We start from the raw sequence: 22,171 nt of genomic DNA on the forward strand, positions 1-22,171 counted from the left end.
AATTACCCAGATGAAAAAGCTAGATTACTTATAAAAGAATGACATTTAAAATGACAGCAATAATAGAAAAATATCTTCAGGGGCAACTGGGTGGCTCAGCCATAGACGTCTGCCTTCGGCTCAGGTCATGATCCCAGGGTCCTGGGATCGAGCCCCGCATCGGGCTCTCTGCTCAGCAGGAAGCCTGCTTCTCCCTCTCACACTCCCCTTGCTTGTGTTCCCTCTCTCGCCATCTCTCTCTGTTAAATAAATAAATAAAATCTTAAAAAAAAAAAAAAGAAAAATATCTTCAAGAAGTGAGAGCAAAATAAACTCATTTTCAGACAAATACGTAGTATGAGAATTTCCCACTAACTTTAGGAAGGATCCAGAAAAAAAGTATAGCCTCTAAGAAGCAATGGTGAGCACAGAGATCAGTTCAATAGCCGGCGGGAAGGGTTAAAAAGAAGCAATTAAAGGGACATGAATTAAAGTTATAAATACGTTTAAATATATCAGTTGTCATAATAAATGTAAATGTATACAACTCACCAACTTAAAGACACAGCTCTATGCTTTTCACAAATAGCACTTCTAAAAATATGACATGGAGGCAAACTAAAGCAATGGAAAAGGATAAAGCAGTTAGACGTTGTCCCAAAGAAATGAGATCTAGTCATAGGAACATCAGACAGGGAGACCTCCTGGCAAAAAGCATTATTGTGATAAAGAGGACCCTTACAGAATGATAAGTCCATAGGCATAGTGGAAGATTCAACACGGTTCTTTCAATTATTGATCAGTCATCAGACCGGGTGAGGATATAGGAAATTTGTGCAATAAAATGAAAATGTGGAATCCGGCACCACCAAATTAGAGAATACTCATTATTTTCAACTGCTATGAAACACTTCACAAAATGAACACACAAAATTTAAAACTTCTGTGCATCAAAGAATCCTTTTTTTTATTATGTTCAGTTGGCCAGCATATAGTACATCATTAGTTTCTGATGTAGTGCTCAACGATTCATTAGTTGCGAATAACACCCAGGCTCATCACCACACGTGCCCTCCTTTATACCCATCACCTGGTTACCCCATCCCCCCTTTATACCCATCACCCGGTTACCCCATCACCCGGTTACCCCAAACCCTCAGTTTGGTTCCCAGAGACCACAGTCTCTCATGGTTTGTCTCCCTGTCTGATTTCTTCTTCAGTTTTCCCTCCTTCCCTTAAGGTCCTCCACACTATTCCTTATGTTCCACATATGAGTGAAACCATGTAATTGTCTTTCTCTTCTTGACTTACTTCACTTAGCATAATCCCCTCCAGCTCCATCCATGTCGATGCAGATGCTGGGTATTCGTCCTTTCTGATGGCTGAGTAATATTCCATTGTATATATGGACCACATCTTCTTTATCCGTTTGTGTGTTGAAGGGCATCTCGGCTTCTTCCACAGTTTGGCTATAGTGGACATTGCTGCTATGAACACTGGGGTGCATGTGGCCCTTCTTTTCACTACATCTGTATCTTTGGGGTAAATACCCAGTAGTGCAATTGCTGGGTCATAGGGTAGCTCTATTTTTAACGTCTTGAGGAAACTCCACACTGTTTTCCAGAGTGGCTGTACCAGCTTGCATTCCCATCAACAGTGTAAGATCAAGACAGTGAAAAGACAATCTACAGAATAAAAGATTATAACTCAGAGAATAAAGTAAATATCCATGAGTTCATAGTGATGTAAACAAATTATTGAATAAACAAATAAATGGGGGAGAAAAGACAAACCTTCTTTCTTCCTCACAAAAGACTTCCGAATAATGTATGTAGAAACTTCCTCTTCAGGAGATGAAATGTAATTCCCATCCTATTGATTATAGACTGGACTTACTGACTTGCTTCCAAAAAATAGAACATAGAAAGGGAAAAACAGTAAATTTATGGAGAGACCTGGAAGACATCACCTTAACCAAGTGATCAAGGTTAATATCATCAATGATATTCAAATGCCTGACATAACATGATAAGAAGGGCACTTCCCCTGGAGATATGTTCCCCAAATCCATAATCCCAGGCTAATCATGAGAAAACATCAGACAAATTCAAGTCGAGAGACAGTCAACAAAATAGCTTACCAGTACTCTTTGGTAATGTGATAGACTGTGTTGGATTCTGGAACAGAAAAGGGCTATTAGTGGGGAAAAAATGGTGAAATTCAAATAAAGACTTTAATTAATAGTATTATATGAATGTTGATTTCCTAGTTTTGACAAAAATACCATGGCTATGTTAGACTTTAATATCAGGGGAAGCTGGGTGAACAGTAACAACTCTCTGGGCATCTTTGCAACTTTTCTGTAAATCTCAAGTTATTCCAAAATAAAGTTTAAAACTAAAGAAAAAAAAAATCCCCACAAAGAAAACTCCAGGCCCAGATGGCTTCACCAGTGAATTGTATCAAATATTTAAGAAACAAATAATAGCAATGTTACACAAACTCTTTCAGAATATAGAGGAAGATGTAACATTTCCAAAGATATTTGATAAGAGCAGAAGAAGTCGGACAAAGGCATTACAGAAAATTCACAATCAATACTTCTCATGAACATAAACACAAAAAACCAAGTGATAGATATATATATAATATATAAATAATTCATAAATATAAAGATATATGATATATAAATACATATATAAAAGACACTGTGTTGGGTCATAGGGCTTCAAATGGCGAAGGCAGTGAAAAGGCACAAATTTCTTGCTGTAGGATAAACCAGTTCTAGGGACGTAACGCACAGCATGGTGATTATAGCTAACAATACCGTACTGCATATTTGAAAGTTGTTAAGAGATAGATCTGAAAAGTTCTCATCACAAGAAAAAAATGTAACTCTGTGAGCTGACGGATGTGAACTAGACTTTTTTTGGTAATTATTTTGCTCTACACACAAGTATCAAATCACGTTGTACAACTTAAGCTAATCCAATGTTATGTGCCAATTACATCTCAGTAAGAGTGGGAAAAAAATAAATTTTTTTAAAAGAAATAAATTATGACTAAGTTAGGCTTATCCCAGAAATGCAAGGTTGCTTTGACGTTTAAAAATCAGTGTATCAGAGAAAGACAAATACCATATAATCTCACTCATATGTGGAATTTAAGAAACAAAACAGATGAACATAGTGGAAGAGGGGAAAAAAAGAGAGAGGGAAGCAAACCGTAAGAGACTCTTAACTATAGACTCTTTTTTTTTTAAATAATTTTTTATTAGGTTATGTTAGTCACCATACAGTACATCCTTAGTTTTTGATGTAGCGTTCCATGATTCATTGTTTGCTTATAACACCCAGTGCTCCATGCAATACGTGCCCTCCTTAATACCCATCAGCGGCCTATCCCAATCCCCCACCCTCCTCCCCTCTGAAGCCCTCAGTTTGTTTCCCAGAGTCCATAGTCTCTCGTGGTTCATTCCCCCTTCTGTTTACCCCCCTTCATTCTTCCCTTCCAACTGAATTTTCTAGCTTTATTTTTTTTTATTTTAATGTTTTTTAATCATATTATGTTAGTCACCGTATAGTACATCCCCGGTTTTTGATGTAAGGCTCGATGCTTCATTACTTGCGTATAACACCCAGTGCACCATGCAATACGTGCCCTCCTTACTACCCATCACCAGTCTATCCCATTCCCCCACCCCCTCCCCTCTGAAGCCCTCAGTTTGTTTCTCATAGTCCATAGTCTCTCATGCTTCATTCCCCCTTCTGATTACCCCCCTTTCTTTATCCCTTTCTTCCCCTACCGATCATTCTAGTTCTTATATTCCATAGATGAGAGAAATCACATGATAATTGTCTTTCTCTGCTTGACTTATTTCACTTAGCATTATCTCCTCAATGCCGTCCATGTTGCAGCAAATGTTGAGAACTCGTTCTTTCTGATAGCTGAGTAATATTCCATTGTATATATGGACCACAACTTCTTAATCCAGTCATCTGTTGAAGGGCATCTCAGTTCCTTCCATGATTTGGCTATTGTGGACATTGCTGCTATGAACATTGGGGTGCATATGGCCCTTCTCTTCACTACGTCTGTATCTTTGGGGTAAATACCCAGTAGTGCAATGGCTGGATCATAGGGTAGCTCAATTTTTAACTTTTTAAGGGACCACCACACTGTTTTCCAGAGTGGCTGTACCAACTTGCATTCCCACCAACAATGTAGGAGGGATCCCCTTTCTCCACATCCTCTCCAGCAATTGTTGTTTCTTGCCTTTTAACTATAGACTCTTAACAAACTGAGGGTTGCTGGTGGGAGGTGGGTGGGGGAGGAGCTAGATGGGGGATGGGTAGTAAGGAGGGCACTTGTGATGAGTGCCGGGTGCTGTATGTAAGTGATAAAGCTCTGAATTCTACTCCAGAAACCAATACTGCACTATGTGTTAACTAACTAGAATTTAAATAAAAACTTAAAAAAAAAAAAACGACCAATGTAATTTGCCATGTTAACATAGTGAAAGAGAAAACCATATGAGGCACAAAAAGTGACAAAGTTCAACACCAGTTTATGGTGAAAATTCTCAGAGAATTCAGAAGGTAGTTTCTTCAGTCTGATAAAAGGCAGCTACAAAAAAAAAAATCTATAGCTAATATCATACTTCATGGTGAAATATGAAGGCATCTCCCCAAGACTGGGAACGAGACAAAGAGTCTCTCACCAGTTCTATTTAATGTATTATTCAAGGTCCCAGCCAGTTCAGGGAGGCAAGACAAAGAAATAAAGGGCATAAAGATTAGGAATAAATAGGGGCACCTGGGTGGCTCAGTCCTTAAGCGTCTGCTTCGGCTCAGGACGTGATCCCGGAGTCCTAGAATCGAGCCTCACATCAGGCTCCTCCACTGGGAGCCTGCTTCTTCCTCTCCCACTCCCCCTGCTTGTGTTCCCTCTCTTGCTGGCTGTCTCTCTCTGTCAAATAAATAAACAAAATCTTAAAAAAAAAAAAAAGATTGGGAATAAATAAGTAAACTAGTCTCTATCTGCAGGTGGTATTATCATTAGAATCTATAAAGCAAGGACTGGAAATACTGAGTGAAGTTAGCAAGGTCACAGGATATGGGGTGGAATACACGAAAGTCAATTATATTTTTATATATCAGCTGCAACAATTAGAAGGTAAATTTTTTAAAAGTTCCGTTTACAATAGGAACAAATCACAGAATTCTCAGTAATAATTAACAAATGTCATGCAAGACCTGTATTCTGAAAGTATAAAATACTTCTGAGAGAAATTACAGAAGACTTGGTGCAATGGAGACATATACCATGTTCATCAATTGGGCGACTCAATAGTGTCAGGGTGTCAGATCTTCTCCAACTGATCTACAGATTCAACACAATTCCAATCCTAGCCTTATGTTTTTGTAGAAATTGACAAACTGATTTTAAAATGTATATGGAAATGTGAAAGACCTAACAAAGGAAAATCTTTTCATCAAACAAGAAATGAAGTCATTGGGATGGGCTTGAATCCAATCTGACTGGTGTCTTGATATAAAAGGGGAAATTTGGAAACCGAGACATATACACAGGGAGAACACCATGTGGAAATGAAGGCAGACATGGGGGTGATATTTCTATAAGTCAAGGAATGCCAAAGCTTTCTGGCAAACACCAGAAGCTAGGAGAGGGACCTGGAACACAGTCTCACAGCCTCAGAAAGAATCAACCCTGCCAATACCTTGATCTTGGATATCTAACCTCTAGAAAGAGGAGACACTAAATTTCTGTTGGTTAAGCCACCCAGTTTATGATACTCTGTTACAGCAACCTTGGCAAACTGATACAAATTTTGGTACGCTGGACAATAAACAGACTTCATTAAATGAGAAATCTCTGCTCATCAAGAAAATTTTGCTCATCATCTGCGCATTAGGAAAGTTAATAGGCAGATTCGAAGGATGTATTTGCAAACATATGCCTGACAGAGGACTAGTATCTAGAATATATATGTATATATTTTAACTCCTATAACTAGTTAATAAAAAGAGAGCCAATAACTACTTGAAAAGGTGCTCAACTTATTTGCCAAAATGGAAATGCAAACGGGAACCACAATGAAATACTACGACACGCCCAGCAGAAAGACTTCTACATCACATTTTGGTGATGCTGTAGAGCAACTGGAACTCTTGGTGGTCGGAAGGTAAAATGGTACCACCACCTCGGGAAAAGGTCTCCCAGTTTCTTTTAAAACTAAACAGGCATCAGCCCTGTGATCCAGGAATTCCACTCTATTCAAGAGAAATAAAAACATATATTCACCAAAAAAAAGGTGTACAAGGATATCCATAGCAGCTTCAATTCATGATAGCAAAAAGTTGATAGGTAAGTGATGGTATAATCATATCATGGAATGCTACTCAACAATCAAAAGGAATTATACACAACATCATGGATGAGCCTTCAAAGCATCGTGTTGTTGGAAAGAAGCCGAGTACAAAGAGTTCACAATGCATGATTCCATGTATATAAAGTTCTAAAAATGAGCAAAACTAATCTATGGTGAAAAAATCAGAACAGCAGTTGCCTCTGGAGATTGGTGAGGGGTGGGTATTGACTGGGGAGAACAGGGGACATTTTTCTGGAATGATGGTAACGTTCTACATCTTGCCCGGGATTGGGGTCACATAGATGGATACGATGTTAAAATTCTTGAATAGCATCCTCAAGATCTGTGCATTTCAATCTATGTAAATTTTACCTGGAAAATTTATAAATATTGAACTCTGGTTAATTATATAAACGCTTAAGTGCTTCAAGGTGAAGTATACTGATGTCTTCAATTTACTCTGAAATGCGTAAAAAATAGACTGATGGATGCGTAAAGGAATACAGATATGTGATGAAGCAAACATGGCCAAATGTTAACTGTGGATCCAGTGAGTGGATATAGGACTGCTCACGGTAAAAATTCATTCAACCTTCCTGTATGTTAGAAAATTTTTATAATAAAATGTTAACGGAGAATACGAAGACTGGAGGATCTCTGGGGAGGATAACTTTTTCTAATCTTAGAAAGCCATTCTGTCCTACACTAGTGTTTCTCAGAGGGTGGTCTTTGCCTCGCCAATGTACTTAGACCCACCGAAGGAACTCCCCTGCTGAAGTTTAGGAACTAATGTTCTGTATCCCTGTCCTGCAGGATTTCACTCCACGCCCAGAACTTCCAATGCTACTTCATCACCAATTCCCAAATCTTGATCTTTCTTAAGCTCCAATTCCCTTTGGGCTGGGAATTGCCACCAGTCTCATAGGTAACTTAAACTTACCAAACCCCACATTGGACTCATTTCCCTACCCCTACTTCCCAATCTCACTCTCTTCCCCTACCCGTCACTCTGTCAGGAAAAGGCACCCTTCTGTCCATTTGAGCAGAACCATAAGCAAACCAGAGACCTGAGGGGTCATTCTCGACTCCTCTTTCACTTCCATTTACTTCAGGTTGACATTACGGTGGCTCACTGACCTGGCTTCTAAAACATCTGTCACACCACTCTTTGCCCCACGAGCTGCCTCAGTTCAGCTGTCATGATGCTGTACCTTCCTGAGCCTTTTCCTTGAGGGCAGGACCTCAAAATACTGCGGGCAGCGAGAAGGGCTAGGAGGTGAGGCATTATGACAAGCAGACAGAGGTTAAGTAACGTGCCCAAGGGCAGACAGCTGGGAGGTGCTGAAGTGAGAATCTGAATGCAGTTACCTGGCTGGAGTCTATTTAAACCATTACCCAGTATAAACAAAAATGGGGTTTTTCTTTTTTTGTGAGAGTCAACTCTCACAACTAGGTCTCTGTTACTAGAGAACACTAGCTGCTGTAACAGATAAATCCCCAGGTCTCAATAGCTTGCTATCACAAAAATTCCTCCCCTCACAATGCTCTCTGTTCAAAGCAGGGATGGAGAACCCAGGCTCCTTCCATTGTGATTCTGCCGTCTTCATCATTCTCTGGTGTGTTTAGCCAAGCGGTGAAAGAGCTCATAGGATTAAGTGAGATGTTTTACAGACCTGGTCTGGGAATGGCAAAGGTTACTTTTCATCAAGTATGCCCCCAGCTGTGTGCCCTAGAGGAAAAGGAAATGGAGTTAAGTACCTAAGAGTTTTTGTCAAAATCTAATTGCTCTTAATTCTGATTTACTCAAGAAAGATTGAGCATCGTTTCTGTACTTCAATTTATGCTGGCATATTATGCTTTTCAAAAACTATATACCCATAGCTGGACAGTGCACAAAATTTAGTATCTCCTCCTTCTCAAAAAGGCAAGACTATATAATTGGAGTCATAGATTTACATATGTATATATATGTACAGATATAAATAAACTTGGCAATTATTAACACTGTATGTAATCCACATCTTATTCACAAATTGGCTAAAACCCTTTTACATGTTCAAAAGTAGACCAAAAACAAACACAAACTGAACCCCACCCAAAATGGTGTCAAAATACTTGGAAGTACCCTCGTTGATTCACATTTGGTATTACTAGAAATTAAATTTTCTAAATCCTTCTGGATTTTTAAAACTTAAAAAAAATCTTAATAAACAAAAAACCAAAACAAAACAAAACAAAATCGAAGAAGAAGCCCTCTAGAGGGGAAAAAAATTCTCCAGAGCAGCTAAAAATGGGTATTTTACGGGTTATGTCCATCCCTTAAGTATACATTTTAGGTAAGTGACACAGAATCGGCTTCCGGAAAACTGGAATTTCAGGTAACTTTTGCTTGTTTCCCCTTAAAATGACTGGTATAATACGGCAGTGACTTTTTAAAGCTACCACGCATCAGCCACCACATGGCAGGTTCTGCATGGAATGCCCTCTGTGCGTAATCTTATTTCAACCTCATACCCGTAAGCACTTACTGAAAAGGCTTGGGCCTTTTTCCCATCATAGAATGGATATACAGATAAAAATCAAAACAGTCTAAAGCCAAAAATTTACTGGTTTCTAACCTCTACTGACCTCAAGGTGAGCTACCAGAGGATAAAGAAAACAAAAATCTAGAAATAAGCCTATGACAACGTTTGGAAAATTGACCCGTTTTAATTTCTTAAAAACAAAAAACACAACACAACATCCGATTATTTTTACCATCTACAATTCAGTTATATCCAAACATTCTAAGACCAAACAGAGGCCCCCCGGCCAGAAGCGGGGGCTGCAGATGAGACGCTGAAGACACACGAAGGTGAATGCTAGAGGTGACAGCCCCAGCGGGTCACAGGCCTTCCAACACGCGCTGGGGCCTTTCGGCTCACAGTTTGTTCACGTGTTTTACAGGAAGCTCTTTGAAGTAATTTCATCCCAGACACCAGATTTCTTCAATGATACACAGCTCCATGACATTCGTGTTTCCATCCAATTGACAAGAATACAGAGCAATTTTTGTATTTGTCTTGTTTTGGTAGCGCAGAGAAGTAAAACTATCCGCCAGATTCCTTTAGTAATAAATGAGGAAAGGAGAGGTAAGAAAAGATCTGGGCTGTGCTGGGTGCTGGTTTCTACTTGTCTCTTCAATGTTGACTTCTGAAGTTAAATCACACTCATGCCACTACAATGATTAGTACTAGTAATCTTTTTGCAGATGATAAAAAGGAAAAATACCCAATGGACATAAAAATGGTCAAAAAGATTTTTCTGCAGGTCAATTTTTCCCCCCCAAAAAAGATACAAAATGAACATATAATTGGGATGGTAACTCCGTTAGACATTCCAATTCACCCAGTTGCTCGTTCGCCATGAAAGTCAGGAGAACAGGCACTAAGTGTGATTAGTAATGTTATAGTAGTAACCAGATGTGTTAATGGCAGCTTATTTGAGGTCCATCAATCCTTGGAATATGTGTAGGGAAGCATGGCTGTCGTTCTCCGACTGCCCACATCTGAACACATTCAGCTACCATGGAAACTACAAAGGAAGGAAAAATATATTTATTCCAAGATTCATGTACTGGGATTTTTAAGCGCCCTTTCTTCTGTAAAGCCCCGGAGTGGCGATAATGTGCTAGGGACTGCTGTGTTTCCCAGCATGAGCGCCCATCCTCTGAGGGTCCTGAGAAGGATAGTGGATTGGTCCTGGAGCCCTCATGAAAGGAGGGGGTGGTCCCATTGGGTGGAACATATGTGGCCCAAAACCTGCAGATGGGAGAGGACAAATTTGTTAGGCTTGCAGTTTCCTTAACAACCTTTCAAACCTCTGAATCTTCCTAAGGTCAAAACCACCTACACAGAAATCAAATTGACAAGGGGCTTCAGAAAATGTCAGTTCACAGACTTGCTGAGGACGTCTACCTGTAGTACTTCCTTGGGTTTAGAAACCTGTTCCCTCACACCAAGTTAAAAGAAAACTCCAGGTTAAAAAGAAAACGGGACCCAAGGTATCTGCTGGTATGTCATCTGAATCTTTGATGTCTATTGAACACGCCACCCGTCGGACAGGATTCAGTCAGGATTTGGGCGGGGAGGAAGAAATCAGGCGGAGGCAAACCCTGTCACCACCATCAATACTTTAGCGTAGAATGGAGGGTGTTCAGAAACCAGGACTTCATTAAAGAGGATGGGGACTCTGCCACAGGAGAACCGGCCACTTGTGATTCACCTATACGCTTCGCGTGGTCACTGACAGCTTCCAGAGCAGCGTGATACAAAGTGCTGGTCCTGTGAACTGTTTATTACAGCCCCCCCACCCCCAAAGATAAAGCCATATGTAACTTGAGCCAAAATTTAACTTAATTACAAGACCAAGCACACTGTTTAGTTCATCTGACACACTTTTTGTAACAAGACTTTCTTAATGAATTTACATCCTGGCACAGCTCTGTATCTTATAGACAGGTAATGAATGCTTTGTACAATGACACACACATCTACTTTACGCAATGACACTCTAGGACATGTTAGGATTTAGTTTGGAACAGGGGACAAATTGATGATAGATCACTACAATCCAGTAATTCCCATTCTGATTATACTCAGATCTTTAGAACACTGGCAACTTTCCTCTCCTTGGCAGGCCAGGAAAAAAAATCAAAGATCAGGGACCCTAACAAATCCGGTTTACTTGCAGACCTCTATAGAGGAAACTCAAAGGATTTAGACATGACAATGAGGTGTGAAGACGGACTCTCACACGGATTTTTCTGAGCTAAGTGAGACCTATTTTCTGAGAACGACGGACGTTACCTGGGGGTGGGGGCGGGGCAATACCAGGGGGTGGTGGCAGTGCGATGTTCACTACAGCGGGAGGACCACTCGGGGGGAGGTTGAAGTAGTTGGCAGAGGCTTCTTCTTCTGCTGCAGGAGGAGGAGGAAGAGCTGGAGAACAGAAAAGAGCCAACAGTCAGAGGGAAGACAACCGCGCAACACTGTTTCCCCTCTTGTAAGTCCTGGGCTCCTGCTGGGAGAAAAGGGCTGCTGCAGGAGCAAGACCCAGCCAGCTGGTCTCTCCTCACAGGGAGGAACGTCAGGACAGTGTGAGCATCTGAAGTCAGCAAGCTACTGGGTGGGCAGGAAGTCTGCATTCACCTCCTGGCAGTCCTGGAACGGGCTCCAGCTTGATCCCAGAGTCTGTGGTTCCGTCCTTCTCTTTTTCTTTTCCTCTGGCTGCTTGGGACCTGGGGGACACACACAATGTCAGCACTTGGTCCCACCCTCTCTCACACCTCTGCTTCTCACATTTCTTAGTCAAGCAGAGATCCTTCGCTCCTTGCCTCCTCTTCAGCAAACACTCCTTCCCCATAAAGGCCACGGGGCAGAGTGGATACAAGCAAATGTTTTAAAGCCAGAAAGACCTGGATCCAAAACCTGCTGGGAATGTTGTACGGACGAGAAGAGGCTACCTCTGCGTGTCTGGCGTAGTGCTGACGTAGCACACCGGAAGCACCCCGTCCCGGGCACTGCTGCTCTTAGTGATCTCCTTCCTGCTTCTAAGCCAGAAACCTGTCCTCCCTTTGAACCTTCAGGGTATTTCACCTGCGTCTCTCTTACACAATCATCACTTTCAAACTTGAATTAGCTTTTCTTCTCCCTTGGACAACCGGCCTCTGGAGGGCGGACAGTCTAGGTCTGATGCATCTATGAACTCTCAAATCCACTTTTCATACCCTGGCATCACTTGGGTCTATAATAGCTGGTCATAAAAAACACGAACCTTCAAAGGAGTAGATTACTACCATCGAAACCTTGAATGAATTTCCAGAGCAGGAGCTTCCCAATGTCCACAAGATTGAAGTGTTAGAAAATGAAAAATTCTTTTCAACAGTCCTACTGATTTAAATCTATTCACCAAAAACATATTAGTCCCCAGATGATGGAACACTTCCTTGAAAATCTCAATAAAGATGTTTGACAAGAGTCGAATTCTCACCTTCCCCATTTCACGTTGAGTCTCCGGCCATTGACGATCAGCTTATTGAAGGACTTCTCCGCAGCCACCTCTGCAGCCTGCCGCGTGGCAAACTGGATGAACGCACACTGCTGTCTTTGCACAACGGTGATCGTCCGGATTTCCCCAAACTGGTAGAAGTGATTTCTGAAGGGATACAAGCAGAGAAACAGGAGAGTTAATGAGAGGCTCCCAGGAGGTTGTGATGGATCACTCACTCTTCCGCTGACTCACGAGGCAGGTGGCCCCATGGTTATCTGTCTAACCACCTGCAGGCAGTCCCCCCCATACCCTGCCCTACTGTGGGTGCTACTTACTGAGAGAAAGAAAAATAAAGAGTAAATAAAGGTTTACAAACGTCTCAGAGGTTTTTCCCACGGAGGAAAAAGGGCTTCAGCAGGTTCCTTAAGGACCTAAGCCCTACATAAGGGTCTGGCAAACTAGAGCCTCCACGGCCCATGAACCAAGATCATCTAAAAAAAATTTTTTAAGATGGTAAAACAACAACGACAACGATGATGATGATGATGATGATGACGATGATGACTAAACAAAAGGGAGAAGAGGAGGAGCAGGGAAACGTCTGCCAACTATGGGGACAGTCCAGCTCCCTTAGAGCAGGTTTAATGGAGAAGGCTACGGAGGGCACGTTATACACTTATGGGAGATTCTTCTTCATTTATCTCTTTGCAAGAGGTAATTTCCATCACTATCTATCCAGATGTCTCATCTAGCCAAGCAAAATACAAGCCAAGGATAATACAAATACATCAAACACAAATCTCTTTAAAAAGCCAACAGTTTAAACCGTAAGAGTTTTATAATTGCTAGCTTCTCCCTCCTTGACGTAATTAATCATAGCTGGCTATGTGCCATATTTTAAAAATTCTTATTGGCTACTAGGTCAAACAGAATCTCACGTAGGGGCTCCTGGGTGGCTCAGTCAGTTAAGCATCCGACTCTTGATTTAGGCTCAGGTCATGATCTCAAGGTTGTGAGACTGAGCCCCGTATCAGTGACATGCTGAGTGTGGAGCCTGCTTAAGATTCTCTCTCTCCCACTCTGCCCCTCAACGCCCTGCTCCCCCCTCACGTGCCCTCAAAAAAGAAAGAAAGAAAAAATCTCACGTAATCATTACTATATGCAAGGATCAAGTAGGCACTGTTGATGAACATTACTACTCTGGCATCAGAAAGGATAATTTTATAAAAATTCCAGTCAGCATGATGCTAACTATAGAGTGGCTAAAGAAAAATGTACTTTGTACAGAATTATCATGCTTGCCTGTGTTTTTGCCAAAAAAGTATTCCAGGGCAGTTAAAAGCAGAAAGAGCTCATAAAATTTTATCTACAAACCTTAGATCAGTCTCAGTAATGGTATCGCCCAGGCCACCAACATACAGCGTGGTGATAGTCTTATCCTCTGGTGGGTCCAGACGAGGCATTGTTGAAGCCCGCTTTAGAAGTTTATCTGCCACAGGGTCATTGATACCATAATATCGGTCTTTGATGTTCTGATCGGCAAGGGGGTCATCTGGATCTGTTGGCTTCTCATGTCTATGGTTCAGGAAAGAACAGTGCATAAAGGTGAAACAAAGGAAAAAAATTTACAGGTATCACCCAACAGTAACTACAGACACATACCCAGAAATGCCTTTTGAACTAGAAACCACAGCCATACCAAAACGTAATTATCATGACAGAGCTAATACCAAAGGATTGACTGTATCACACAAAGACCTGCCAGCCTCCTAAAAGCCATTTAAATGGCCATCTAAGGTAACAGAGTTTCTTTATCAAGAAATGTTTTTGGCACAATCTGCTCCAAAACAAAAAGTAACCAAAATATGGTTACCCTTCTCTAGGTCAATGGTTCTTAATGTATCTGAGGTCTTGCATTCCACTGAGAATCTCATTAAAGCTATGGACCAGCCCCAGAAAAAAGCATACATAATTTTTTTTCTGTGGGTGTGGGGTTAACCAACCCCAAGTCAAGAACTCCTAGTCCAGATGCTTGGCGGTCTTGACTGAAACATACTCACACATCCTTCAGAGACCTGGCCTTCATTGGACTTCAATGATACACTGAGATTCAAGCTAGTTATACCATGACAGTGATGACTTGCTTCTCAGGTGGAAACCTTTAGAGTCAACATCTGTATTATACGGCATAACAACTTGGTTTCCCAAGGCCTGGTTATGAGTAGAAGTCCCATTATAAATAAAAACAATTTCAACAAGCTCTTCTAAATGTAACAGCCCTAAGACATGACATCTATCATACTAGTTGTATAAACTTGTTGATTTTAAATCAGAAATAATTTAAACTAGCACCTCCCATTTCTTAAATAACTAATTATCTGAAAGTCAATAATGCAAGTGTAATTCAGCTCTTGCCTGTATGGACACTCCTCTCCTCTCTTGCATTCTCCTTTTACCCAGAAGGAGCAGATGTGGGGTCGGTTCCTCTTGTAGTACGGTGTGGTCCGGGCCAGCTTCAGCAACATGTCACTGGTGGATGTGGCTTTCCCCAACATGCCAACTGGCCGCGTCCCATCAGAGTTAGAAATCTATAGAGGGATGGCAAGTTCCAAAGATAAACTGTAGAGACTGTGTCAAACCACTAGGATTCTGCCAAATATAAAATTACATCAAGAAAGTGGCAGCGTACTTCTCTCTCCATATTCTGTGTGTAATACTCTTTGTTGACATCTGACTTTGGCATGTCATCTTTAAAAGACAATCCTGCATCACGAACCTGGATGGGCAGGCCTAGTACAAAGGAAAAGAGGAAAAAACCTCAAGACATATCTAAAAACAAATCCATACTGAACCTACACACAAATACAACATCATCATTGCCTTCTCCAGCTTCCTAGGTATCGGAAGCTTTATTTTTATTCAAAAATCTTTACTACCATCAGGCCAAAACTACCACAGAGCATTCTATGAAACTGTCCACATCCCTGAGCTGTCATGAAATTTGAAATCAATGTTTTAGAACATATTTTAGATGAACAACATTTGGTTACAGTCAGACTTGACCTGTAATTAATAAATAAAAGCTTAAATAATAAATAATAGCTTTTACTAGAACAGCGTTTATTTAAAATAAATGTAAAAAATGCCTTTTTAAAAAAGATTTATTTATTTATTTGACACAGAGAGAGAGAGAGGGAAAAGTAGAGCACAGTGGACACTCCAAAGTGGGGTCAGAACCAGAGATGGGGTGAGAAATGGGAAACAAAAAGATTGCTTTGTCGTCTAGGTCACCTGCATGCTTTCAGATCTGTTCGACAGGGCAGACGTACCGTACTCCAGGTCCAAGAGGCAGGTCTGACAGACATTCTTCAATTTACTGCAGGTTTGGCACACTTCAGTTTTCTTAAAACGCATGCGGACCCCGGGGCACCAGCGAAACACTGTGAATGGCCTGGCACAGATCTGGAAAACAAAATAAGAGCCACAGAGTATTAATGGTGCTGATCTGGACACTAAGGCCAGGAGATTTAATAACAACGGGAGATTGAAAGAAAAGATCCTTTGAATCTAGGGTTTAAAAGAGATCTTAGCAATCATGCAGTCTAAATACCATCTGATGTTTCAATTCCCTTTATAACACCCTTCCCTTAGGAGTTAAAAAATTCACATAGTACAGAAATGAAATACTCAAAAGTCGAAGTCCTCCCCACACTAGAAGTAACCACCACTAATAACATCACCATTAATCTTTTTGGGGGGCAATGGGGAGGGCCATATACTCCTTTAAGAATCTTATGACAGCTATGACCTTCCTCCTCTCCTAAAATCCTCATGTTTATTGTCAGATAACACTCAGTATGTCATCTCAGGGGGTTCAAAGCCCATCCATCCACAGACACCAGGTTAAGAACCTCTACATTAAAGGGCTGACTTTCTTACCTCTCACACTAAACAGTTAACAGTCAAAGAGTATATAAATGATATATGAAAGTCTGTGTAGCATTGACTTTTATTGGAGAACCTCAAAGCCCAGCAAATTGAAAAGGAACATAAAATTAAATCATTATTCTTTAAGAGATATACTTACTTTACATTCCTTCCCATACTTTTCTTTGGTCTGAAACAGAAAAAATAGAAAAGAGCAACTTACAAAAAGACAAAAACTAGATGTCTGCCTCTTCCCTAAAGACAACCCAAGAAATGTGTCTGGTGAGCCCCAGCATCCTAATGAAGTAATGGTGGTGGTTGGGGGGGGGGGGACCACCTACTGGAGGTGGGGAAGAGGAGATATATTCTAACCAGCTACTATGAATTATAATCTCTTAAGAATCTTATGGATCTAACTCCAAGTAAATATGTATCTTTCCACTGCCACAATTCTTAGGCTCACTTCTGGCTCCCAAGTTCTCTCCTAAGAATTAAAATTCCTAACAGTTTCCACAGTCCCCAAATCACGGAGGACATAGCTCTGGCCAGCCCATTTTACAAAGGTTAGTCAGGGGTAACTACTGTATACAGAGTATCTGCACAGTCAATCAAGATCTCTGAGATCGATCACAACACAGCCCTATTCTAATTAAATGTTAATTACTGATTATTTTACCCTCATTTATAAGGATGCGGTTACCTTACACTAAAGAGACTACAAGATGCAGTGGCCGAAAGGCATTTGATTAGGACAGCTACTATCTAATCCTGGTTCTCCTCCTACCTTTCTAAGGTTCCTGGAGTCAGCATATCTGAATTTAAATCCAAGCTCCACTCCTTACTTGCCATATTGAAAAGACATAACTGTCTCTGCCTCTGGTTAACAGACCTAACTGCGAGGTAAATAAATGCTCAAGAAATATTAGCTGTTATATTACGACTCCTACATCTCAGGACTGTCCCTGAGTTCCAAAGACAGAATAAGCATGACAGTCCTCTGCAAATCGTCCTATGCTTTGGGTTAGTAAAGGAGCATCAATACTTCGGCTTGGCTAAGAGAAGCATTTCACGGACAGCGTGCAAATACCACAACACTGACAGAACCCGAATAACTCCCGTTTCACACGCGATCACTCACCATTCGGATATATGGGTTTTCTCCAAGACACGTCTGGCACAGAATGGGGAAGTCCTGGTGAAAATGGGAAATCTGGTTGAGAGCCAGTGTCCGAAGACCCTGCCATCTCAGCCACACTCGTGGGGACGGGGGGAGGGGAGGCGAGGAGCGAGGGTGGGGGACAGGGTAGGGCAGGAACCCGAGGTCCAGCACGGGCCCGGTCGCGGGAGGGGGCGCTGTCTGCACTTCCGGCAAGTGGAGGGAGAAAAGACCAGCTCGAAGTGAGTGGAGAAGGCAGGGGTGGGAAGCGGGCTGGTCCGGGACCCTGGCTAAGCCCCCCTCCCTCCAAGCCCGGAGGAGGAGGGCCGCCCTCCAGTCTCCCGCTCTGGCCGAGCTAGGCCGCAGCGCTGGCTCCTGCCCGGAATTCCCTCGGCCGCTCCACAGCCACGGCCCTGCCTGTCCGAAGGAGGCCCGGCTCCGCCGCCTCTCTCTGTCCTCCTCCGGCAGGCGCACTCACCGCATCCTCCCAGTTCTGCCTGTTGTAGGTGTTGGAACCCAGAGAGGTCGCCATCTTGAGAGCGTCTGGAGGCAGCGGTGGCTTCCGAGTTGGGAAAGAAGACCGCCACTATCCCGTCAGGCCCCGAGGCTGGCTCCCGGCCCGTTGACGTCTTATTTATGCGTCTTGGGCGCCCTTGGGGGCGGCCCTTGTGCGTCATGACGTCACCTGGAATTTCTTCGCTTAACAATTGGGAGTGCTAGTGGGTTGTAACCTGGTGCTCTCCGAGAGTTAGTCCCTGCTTGGGAAGAAGAGCCACAAGTACAGTTGATGTATTTTAAAAAGAAGCGAAAAAATAAAGAAACAAGTAAGGAATGAGGGACTGGGATTAAAACGGCGTAAACTCCCATGGAGCGCTTATTATGCCTAACGCTGGGCGAACGTCTTGTACCAGTATCTTAATTCTCCCAATTTCTCTGTAAAGTTGCCAGCTTTAGCAAGCAGAAACACAGAACGTCTAGTTAAAGTTGAAGTTCAGATAAACAACCATATTTTAGTATAAAAATGTCCAAACATATTTATACTAAAAAATGACTCGTTTATCTGAAAGTCAAATGTAGCTGGATGTCCTGTATTTTATCTGGCAGCCACTACCCTCTAGGCAAGTATGATTGTCTTTTTTTTTTTTTTTTTAAATAGAAAAGGAAACAAATTTAGAGAAATTAAGTAACTTGCTTCTTCTGGTTGTGTAACTAATAAATGGTGAAGCCACAAATCCATGTTGTTAACATGTATCAGTAATTTGTTCCTTTCTATTGCTGAGAATTCTAATGTATGGATGTACCAGGGGGATTTCAAAAATCCATATGCCAGGTGATAGACATTTGAGTTGTTCCAGATTTCAGTGAATATAAATAAAGCCATTATAAACATTCACATACATGTTGTATGGACATACGTTTTCATTTGTAAATACAAAGGAGTGGGATTACTTGATCAAATGGTAAGTATATATTTTCCTGTATGAGAAAGTTCTTGGATTTATCTGAGCTTCTTGAATCTATGGTTTGTTATCTTGAAAAAAAGATTTTATTTATTTTATTTTTTCCTAGTGGGGGGAGGGGTGGAGGGAGAGAGAATCTTAAGCAAGCTTCGTGCCCAGCACAGAGCCGGAAGCAGGGCTTGATCTCACAACCCTGAGATCAAGACCTGAGCTGAAGTCAAGAGTCAGAAGCTTAACCAACTGAGCCACTCAGGCACCCCCCTTTTTTTATTTTTAAGTAAACTTTATGCCCAGACTGGGGCTCGAACCTGGGACCCCAGGATCAAGAGTCGCATACTCTACTGACTGAGCCAGCGCGGGGCCCCTATGTTTTTTTTTTTTTTTTAATCTTTTGTTATGTTTTGCAAATCCTTTTTTTTTAAGTTTTTAAAATTGTTTAAGTAATCGTTACACCCTACATGGGGCTCAAAATCACAACCCTGAGATCTAGAGTCACATGCTCTTCCGACTGAGCCAGCCAGGCACCCCTGTTTTGCAAACTCTCAGACATCATTTCTTTAAATATTCTTCTGCCTAGTTTCTTCTCCATCTGGGACTCCAGTTATACATGTTGGATATTGTTCCATAGATCTTGAATACTGTGTGGTTTCACTCTTTTTGCGGGGGGGGGGGGGGTCCGGTTTGGATAATTTCTATTGACCTATCTCTAAGTTTCCTGATTATTTCCTCAGCTATGATGAGTCTACTGATGAGACCATAGAGGATATATATATTACGCATGTTTTCGACTAGATTTTTCAATATATTAATTAGAGTTTAAGTCCCCGGCTGATAGTTCCAACATCTGGGTCATATCTGTATATGGTCTTATTGTTTTGTCTATGAAAAATTAGTTGTTTTTTCTTCTTTGTGTAACTCAAATTTTTTATTGAATGCCAGTCATTGCTTATGTAACAGTAGACTGAGGTAGACAGTATTAATACTTGGAAATGGGCAGATCAGGTCTGTCAGGCTATTTGTGTGGGATTTGGTTCAATCCAGTCAGGAACTGAGCTGGGTTTGGGTTTTGTTGTTGCTATGGTTGCTTTCAGTGCATTACAGATTTCACATCCTCTAGCATTATTTTGTGCTTTAGGATGGGGCTGAAGAACTTTTCTCAAGCATTCATATTTCATCCTTAGCTTTCAGCTGTTCTGCACACCTGAACCATAGTGGTAAGTCTCTATGGCCTTGCCTATCCCCCAGCAGCTGTTATTTGTTATTAGCTCCTTGCTAGGCTGGTAGTTGGGGATGGGTTGGGGCTTCTTTGTTTGGGTTCAGCCTCAGTCTTTAGTAGGTCCTTTGTGGCCAGGCCTTGGAAATGGATTTTTCTCAACATTCTTGCCCCTCCTGTCTGTGGCAGCCAAACCATGACTTGTGTTTGTAGCTGGCCTTGTGGGGGAGAGTTTCCTGTCCTTCTCGCAGTGGTAGAATTCTAATGGTGTTGGTTGGTATGGAATCCTGGGGCTTAGGACTGAATCTTGTCCCCCAACTCCAAGAGTAGAGGTTTTTTCTTACCAGATCCCAGCAGCAATGGGTCTTTACCTGTGCCCTGGGGAGACACGATTTTCTGTTCCTCCCTGAGTGGCTTAGGCCTTTTTTGCTCCTTATGAGGGAAGAGCCTGGGCAGGAGGATGCAAGCTCTCCTGCCTTTCCCACAGTAGCAGCAGATCTCTCCTGCATGCCTCCAAACGAAGGAAGCTCTGTAGAGCCCCAGCATCCTCCCCTCCCGGCAGGTCTTTCTCATCAATACCTGGTGGGGATTTTGGAAAGAGCTTGTGAGTGCATGCAAGCTCCATTAGTGTCTTAGGCTCCCAGGGATCTTACACTGCCATGTTAGCCCAAGTTTGACCTTTTTAACAGTTCTTTAAGGTTTTCGTTCATTTCCTCTTACTGCTCACATCATGATCAACACTTCTTCCTCTCATGCTGTGCTACAGGTGAGCCAGTCTACAAGTCTGATCTCTCCTTGGAAGGGTCTGTCCCTCTGTGAAATTCAGGCTATTTGGCTGCTCTCCCACATCAGCTCTCTGATAGATCCAATAAAATCTATGATTTTATCATCTATCCACCTTTTCTCAGTGGGGAGTGACACTCTTTCCAGATACCTGTATCATAGGCAGAAGTGCACTTCTGAGTGACCTCATTTTAAATACAGTTTAAGAGGAACACTTTTATCACTTCTGTAAATGAAAATTAGTATCACATGTTTAGATGTAGCCTTAAAAACAAGTACAGTGAAAATGAAACAGTATTTTTTTAGTAAGCAGCTACTGTTGGCTGCCAAAGGCTCTGAACTAGATGCCTAGGTTTTAAAAAAAGAGGATGTGTTAGATGTTACAAACATGAGCATTGATACTTTTTCCCTAACAGAAAGGGCTAAAAAGGATGAGGAAACTATTTTCACTGGCTGATTCCATATTATTTACTTTCATTTAATACTTAAAGCATTATCTTGTGTAGATGCCTCACACTGTGAAATATATTTCACTATATATGTCCCTGATCGCCAGAAAATGAGGATAAACAAAGTTAAGTATTGCCACTGAGCAAGCTACTCAGCTCTGAGTTTTGTTTCTTTGTCCAGGCTGCTCTTTCAATGGAATAAAGGGGAGACAGATGATATAGGGGCCTGAATTTGAATCTGAAAGAGTCTGCAATCCAGTAACTGGGCTACACAAATACAAAACCCCATAAAGGAAGAGGTAAATGCCCCGGAGAGATACAGTGCTGTGGATCAAAGTCATGTCTAGATGGAAGTAAGGGAGAGATGGGAAGGGAGAGCAGGGAAGTAATTCTGGAGAAGGTACAGAAATAAGGAAGAATATTCTAGGTAGAGAAAACACCAGAACAAGAAAGCTCAAAGCAAATGAGGTATTTGGCTTATGATAAAAAAGAGGCTTATGTGGATTAAAAAAAAAAAAAAAGGCACCTGGGTGGCTCAGTGGGTTAAGCATCTGCCTAAGGCTCAGGTCATGATCCCAGAGTCCCAGGATCAAGCCCCACATCGGGCTCGAGAGTCTGCTTCTCCCTCTGCCCCTCACCTGGCTTGTGCTCGCTCTCTCAAATAAATAAAATCTTAAAAAAAATAATAAAGCTAAAAGATCAATAGCTACATACCTAAGGGAAAGGGTGACATTAATTTATTTAACAAATATTGGGTGCTTACTATTTGTCACGTATTCTAGC

The 22,171-nt window shown here is 41.7% G+C and overlaps 1 protein-coding gene across 1 annotated transcript; it reads right to left on the reverse strand.

The window, feature by feature from the left end:
- Positions 1 to 9,059: 9,059 nt before the first annotated feature.
- RBM22 (RNA binding motif protein 22) lies at positions 9,060 to 18,123 on the reverse strand. Its single transcript, XM_026510781.4, has 11 exons — positions 17,962 to 18,123; positions 17,466 to 17,519; positions 16,488 to 16,517; positions 15,730 to 15,862; positions 15,090 to 15,190; positions 14,816 to 14,988; positions 13,775 to 13,975; positions 12,401 to 12,565; positions 11,560 to 11,648; positions 11,218 to 11,349; positions 9,060 to 10,170 (listed from the first exon to the last, which is right to left on the reverse strand). Exons 1-11 carry the CDS (start codon positions 18,013 to 18,015, stop codon positions 10,040 to 10,042), a joined length of 1,263 nt encoding a protein of 420 aa, XP_026366566.1. The 5' UTR covers positions 18,016 to 18,123; the 3' UTR covers positions 9,060 to 10,039.
- Positions 18,124 to 22,171: the final 4,048 nt, after the last annotated feature.

The sequence above is a fragment of the Ursus arctos genome, unplaced genomic scaffold (genome assembly GCF_023065955.2).
Source record: "Ursus arctos isolate Adak ecotype North America unplaced genomic scaffold, UrsArc2.0 scaffold_15, whole genome shotgun sequence".
In the NCBI taxonomy this organism is placed as follows: Eukaryota; Metazoa; Chordata; class Mammalia; order Carnivora; family Ursidae; genus Ursus; species Ursus arctos.